This window comes from Cynoglossus semilaevis, chromosome 10 (genome assembly GCF_000523025.1).
Source record: "Cynoglossus semilaevis isolate Cse_v1.0 chromosome 10, Cse_v1.0, whole genome shotgun sequence".
In the NCBI taxonomy this organism is placed as follows: domain Eukaryota; kingdom Metazoa; phylum Chordata; class Actinopteri; order Pleuronectiformes; family Cynoglossidae; genus Cynoglossus; species Cynoglossus semilaevis.
The window spans coordinates 19,456,204-19,462,667 of record NC_024316.1 but is presented as its reverse complement, the minus strand read 5'-3'; the positions used below and the strand labels follow the sequence as shown (position 1 = coordinate 19,462,667).

General features: G+C 50.8%; 1 protein-coding gene across 1 annotated transcript in view; it reads left to right on the top strand.

Annotated features, from left to right (window-relative positions):
* Positions 1-1,218: 1,218 nt before the first annotated feature.
* Positions 1,219-6,464, top strand: part of LOC103385466 (dystroglycan-like) — a 6,457-nt gene continuing 1,211 nt past the window's right edge. The window contains exons 1-3 of the mRNA XM_008319367.3: positions 1,219-1,479; positions 3,392-3,866; positions 4,554-6,448. Of these exons, the coding sequence (XP_008317589.1) occupies positions 3,495-3,866; positions 4,554-6,448 (2,267 nt within the window). The 5' untranslated portion in view covers positions 1,219-1,479; positions 3,392-3,494. The remainder of the gene's footprint in view (positions 1,480-3,391; positions 3,867-4,553; positions 6,449-6,464) is intronic.

Sequence of the window (6,464 nt, the reverse complement as noted above, 5' to 3'; positions counted from 1 at the left end):
TTTTTGCTGGAGTTAAGCACCACCGGGGGGCAGCCTTGGACTGAGGGGTGGGTGGACATGGGGGGGTAGTAGTCACCCAGGGACGCTGCAGTTTTGTCTGTCTGCTGCCCCCCCCGCCCCCCTCCAACATGTTCACACACCTGGACGGATGAGTGAAACCATCGACTCATTCAGTCTCAGTCTGGGCAGGAAATCAGACTGAGATGTTTCCACTGTTCTGATGGTGTGAATGGTGTGAATGGTGTGAATGGGGTGAATGGTGTGAATGGGGTGAATGGTGTCTGTGAACCAGGTCTTTTCTGCTGAACTTCACAACATCAAACACAGAAGGAACTCATTTCTTTTATATTTTCATTCTATTGTTATTTGTTGGAAACTGTTGGAACATCAGTTCCTGGAACTGACGTCACTCAGTGTTTGGTCAGTGCTGGTGGTCACTGGTGGTCACTGGTGGTTGAACAGAACTCTGACCCAGTCACATGGTCCACGTGGGCCAGTGGTCCACGTTATTCTGGTCTGTGACTTCTTCACTGGGGCCCGATCAGTGCTGTAGGTGGTCTACAGAGAGTCTTCAGCTCCCCCTGCTGGCTCAGTGTTTGGACCATGGTCAGAACCTGCCCTGGTCTTCATGTCAAGTCACGGTGCCTGGTGGTGGACAGGCAGCATTACAACAACAAGGAAGGAGTTTAAATATCACGTTTGTTTTGTCCCTACACTGCCACCAGGGGGACAACAGGGAAGAATGTCTCCGAGGACAAATTTGTCCAAACACACGCGGTCAATGCTAAACCATGTCTTCAAAGTCATCAGTATGAGGGGCCACAGACTGTGGTGGGGGAGGGAGGGTGTCAGAGGGGGAGGGGCAGCCGCTCCAGCCTTTACCTCTCACCTTTTTGAGGATGTTTGCCCTCAGGTCACCTGGTTCACCACAAGACAGATAGCAAGGTAACTGAATATGTGGGGCGGGGGGCAACTCTGTACCGTCATGGCTGACACAGGTATTTTCCTGGAGCCTCAGGTTGGGAGGAGGGCAGAAACATCTTCTTCTCAGTAAGACTAACTAAGTAACCCAGTTAACTAACTAATCATAAGTTAACAAAGTTAGTTTGATATAAATTCATCAGTTAAACATGAGGTTTCATGAACCACAGACTTTGATCTTTGTACCTGCAGGTCTCAGAGAAGGAGGTGAAGGAGGAGGAGGAGGAGGAGGGGGAGGAAGAAGAAGAAGAAGAAGAGGAAGAAGAGGGGGAGGAGGAAGAGGAGGAAGAGGAGGAAGAGGAGTCCTGCTGCTCCTCTCTAGACCTGTGTCTACCAGCAGGACGGAGGAGCAGGAGGGTCGACGGTCGAACTTGTCACTACACCACAGCTACACCGGAGGATCTGTCACTCTTCATCCCGTGTGCGGTAGCGAGGACGTCGCGTGTGTTAATGGACGTGTGTGCGGCGCCACTCAGCTAACGTTAGCCTTTTAACAAGGTCAGTTTAAATGTGTCATTCAGCCGCTGTTGTTTCGTTTGTTTTTTATCTCCATGTCAGCTTCTTCACCGACTACTGAATTCATTTTATTTGACAGTAACAACCCGGGCTGTGGTTGACGCGGCTGGGTTGGCTCTCCGCTCAGACTTTGATAACGTTAGCTCTTCTGTTAGCTCGGGGGCTATCGCGGCTCCCTCCGTTTTCAACCCTACATTTTATTGTTGTCACGTTTTGACCCACAGATGTGTGGAGTTCACTTCAACACAGTGACTCCCGTCGATATTAGTCGAACAGTAAGGGAGGAACGGTGCTCAGATGACGCGGTGTCAGAGAGCTAGCTGTGCGGCGGTTGGTGCAGCAGCGGCCGCTCAGAATAAAACAGGTGCAGCTCTGCGCTGAGGACGGAGGATGGACGGACAGATGTGTGGAAGCAGCCGCCGTCACTGGGCTCCGTTTAAAGTCGCTCTTAATCCACGACATTTGTCATAGTTTTTATTTCTGATCGTGTTTTACAGCGTGGCTGCTGAGTTCGTTCTTCTTCTTGACCGCAGTTTGTTTTCCAGGCCCGGGTTCATCAGTGACGGGCCCTGGAACAACGTCTGTTCACTGAGCTCACAGTCGGACTAGGCCCGACTCACCGACTGTAGGTCCGACTGTTGGGCAGGAAACAATGTTCCTGTTAAGTTAGTGAACAACCAAGAACCATGACGGAACAGTGACGTTCCTATCACGTGACTTTAGCTGCTGTTTCTCACCAAAAGGACTGTAGTCTTTCCATGGAGTAACGTTGTAGAAGTGAAGGTGTTCAGAGCAGTAGATGAAGAGAGTGTTCACCAACTACAACCTACACAACTGTGTCTTTATCTAATTAGTTATTACAACGATGTGGTTTTAGTTCAGTTTTGAATTAAACTGTCACACACACACACACACACACACACACACACACAGGAAGGACGACTGTTCGCTTTATTGTTTGACAACATTCAAAATATCTTAAAGTTCAGTCCAACATTTTTACTTTAATCTCCATCAGTGTTTGTCCACCTGAGCACAGACCCTGTGGGGGGGGGGGGGGAGGGGGGGCCACCTTAACACTGCCTCGCTCCATCAGATGTTTCCTCCACTGTAAACAATTGTTGTTCTGTCTGAGGTCGGTACGTTTGAAATTCACGAGTGAAGATTTGTTGTTTCATACGTTGTTTACAAACATCCAGATGTGACCACATTGACCCCCCCCCCACAACAACAACAACAACAACAACAACAAGGCAGTACTCTCTGTAGTACTTCTTCAGTTCCAGTACCTTGTCCTCCCTTGTGAAGCCTCCTCCCCCAGAGTGTGTGTGTGTGCTCTCAGGTTACACTGGAGTGTGTGTTGATGAGTGTGTGTTTAGACCACTACACAGGAAACATCCAATGGTCTGCTGAGTTTGTTATTCAGCTCCTGCTCCACCCAGTGGCCAATGGGTGAACTACGTCAGTTCACTTGGCCCAAAGTGCCAGTCTACGTCCAAACACTGATTTATTTTCTTTATTCTTTTTCAGGTTTTGGCCACTGCTGATCCTGTAGTATTAGTGGTTTTGTCCTAAAGTACTGCAGTACATCGGTCAAATATATATGGTATTTATTTATTAACCCTTTAATTACCATAAATCAATAAAACCGTGATACTAGATGTTAGTATTTGATTATATGTTTTATTATTTGTATCCACCTCGATCGTTGTCTTTTTTGCCCCCACACTGTCACGTCCAACAGTTCCAGGCTCTGGTGCACCACTCTTTTACTTTTATACTGTGCCGCAGGTTGGATGTCGTACTGATGTCCTTCTTCATCTTTCACATGTTTCAGCTTCATTATGGGATGCTCCTCCTGAAGTCCCATTTGTTTGTGTTCATTTCTCCGCAGCTCCTCGTCGTTGGCTGTAAAGATTCCTCCGAGCGCTAAAATTCAGCCATGAACTAAGAGTTACTGCGGCACCTTCAACAGTACCTGGGACCGACCTCGGTGCATGTGGCCTCTTCAGTTGTGCAGAGACGGCCGGCCTGCCCTCAGGCCCGCTGCTGGGACCATGAACCCTGTGAGGAGCCGGACGGTCCTCCTGGTCTTTGGGCTCCTGGTGTCCGCGGCCCACGGCGCTGTGGCAGAGCAGCAGGATCCCGTGGTGGAGATGATGCCTGTGGAGTTGGAGGCCTCCATGCAGTCGTCTGTGCTCCATCGGCTGCAGGCTTTGGTAGAGGACGGTCCACCAGCAGCTGACCCAGAATCATCCGTACACGACCAGGGAGCGTCAGCTGGTATACCGGACTCCTCCGCGTTTGTGGGTCAGATGTTCCAGTTGAAGGTTCCACCCGAGTCTGCCAGAGGGAACTGTAACGTCCATGTAAGTGTCATTTCAGTAGAACTCTGTCCAATCACATCTGATCACAGTCTTCCTGTTCATCAGGGCTGCTCTTTCATACTGTTGTCAGATTTGACACCTTTAACACCTTTTTTTTGGTTTTATATCTATCTATATAACATATATATATATATATATATATATATGCAACATATATTGTAGCTAATGTATTGTTTAGTTTATCAGATGGTGCAGAAATGAAGGGACCAGATGTGTACTTTCTTGATCTGGATCTGAATCCACCAGTGCCCCCTCCTCCTCCCTCCCCCAAATCCCCAACCAACCACCCATAAAACAAGAGCAATAGTAGAAATGCACACAGTAATTGAACAGTGACCTAATTGGTTGAGCCCTGGAGGCCAGTGTGTGTAGCTGCAGCAGCAGTCTATAAATAATCACCTTGTTGGTTGGTGACATCCTGTCACAGACTGATGACTCAGAGGAGCTCTCTGCTTCATGTTGATCAACTGAATGAAGCCGGGGGGGTGGTGTGTGATGTTTCTACTTCCTGTTTTACTTGTCGTCTAATGATGACTTCTTCAATTGTCTTCTTTGATACAGAGTTATACAAATCGGTGATTCTTTTTTTTATGGTCAGTTGTTGCTGCAAACCTTTTCTGTCAGATTCATCCCTGAGAACAAAATGTGTTTGTCTTTTATTTTTTACAGCTCACTGAAATGGGGAAGGAGATTCTGCCCCCCTGGTTGTACCTGGACAAAGACAGCTGCACTCTGAGAGGATTGGCCCTGGAGCAGGATAAAGGTGTTCATCACATCCTGCTGACCACGGAGACCGTGACGGGCCGGACCGGCGGCCCGCTCTTTGAAAGGAAGATCTTCTCTGTGGAAGTTTACCCTGAAGAAAGGGCGGAGCCTGAGCCCGGCCTGCTGTCTCTGCAGTCTGACCTGGGCGGTCCACACCTCCTGACCTGTGGCCCCGAGAAGGTCGTCACAGTCCTGACCGTCATCCTGGATGCTGACCTGACTAAGATGGATGCCCAACAGAGAGTGTCCTTGCTGCGCAACATGACCAAGTTCTCGGGCGTCGCCCCGGAGCACATGAAGGTGGTGCCTGTGGTCAACAACCGTCTCTTTGACATGTCTGCCTTCATGGCAGGACCAGGAAACGCCAAGAAGGTGGTAGAGAACGGAGCGCTGCTCTCATGGAAACTGGGCTGTGCCCTGGACCAGGGCAGCATCCCTGACCTCGGCAGTGTCCAGTCCTCGGCCAAAGACGGGACCATGTCCTCCCGCCTGGGGTATCCTGTGGTAGGCTGGCACATTGTAAACAAAAAGCCCCATGGAGTGAAACGGGTCAGGCGGCAGTTGAACAACACACCCACCCCAGTACCATCCCTGCTCCCCCCAACCACCCACCCTGAGCCCCCTGTACGTGTTGTACCAACACCAACATCGCCCGCAATTTCTCCCGCCACTAAAAACACCACCCCTCCTGTGAGAGGCCCGTTGCCTCTTCCAGTCAAACCTACAATGAGGGTCAGGGACCAGATTGCTCATACACCTGTTCTCGGGCCCCCCCAACCTACGAAGGTACTAGAAACTACCAGCGCTCTCCCAATTCAGCCGACCATGACCCGGCCCACGTTTGTAGAGGCCACTGCTGTGCCAACAAAACCAAGCACCACCAAGAGGCCCAAGTCCACATCCACGCGAAGACCCAACAAGAAAAACAAATCCACCACTCCGGCTCCTCGGGAACCCAAGTCTACGACGGTGAAGCCGCCCCGACGCACCAGTCCTCAGGCTTTGGCTCCGGACTCCAATCAGATTCCAGAGATCCACAATGCCATTGATCAGGTTACCACATGGGTCGGCACCTACTTCGAAGTCAAGATCCCACCTGACACATTCTTTGACAGGGAGGACGGAACCACCGATAAGCTGCGTCTGACTCTGAAGAAGACACCGAACGAGCCCGTGACCGAGACGTCCTGGATCCAGTTCAACAGCACCATCCAACTGCTGTACGGCCTTCCAGAGGAGCAGCACGAAGGGAAGCACGAGTACTTCATGTTGGCCACCGATAAGGGCGGGGGGAGCGTCATGGACGCCTTCGAGGTCCAAGTCAACCGTCTGGCTGCTAGTGACAAACCTTCGGTTGTGTTTGCTGCTCGTTTCCATGGTGACCCTAAAACTTTGACCAGCGATGTCCACAAGAAGATTCTCCTGACCAAAAAGTTGGCGTACGCTCTGGGCGATCGTAACAGCAGCACGGTGACTCTGAAGAGCATCACGAAAGGTTCCATCGTGGTGGAATGGACCAACAATAGTCTCCCGCAGAGTCCCTGTCCCAAGGACCAGATTATGGCTCTGAGCAACAAGATCTCTGACCCCCAGGGAACACCCAAGCCTGCCTTTGTCAAGACCATGGAGCCAGAGTTCAGGCCCATCAACGTCTCCATCCGTGGTACCAATAAATGTCACAGTTACACCTTTGTGCCACCGGGGGAAGTTCCGGCGCCTGTTGTTCCTACATCCACGACGATGCCTGGCACCGGCCTGAGGAGCGGCGACGACGTCTACCTTCACACTGTCATTCCTGCCTCGGGGGGGGCGGGT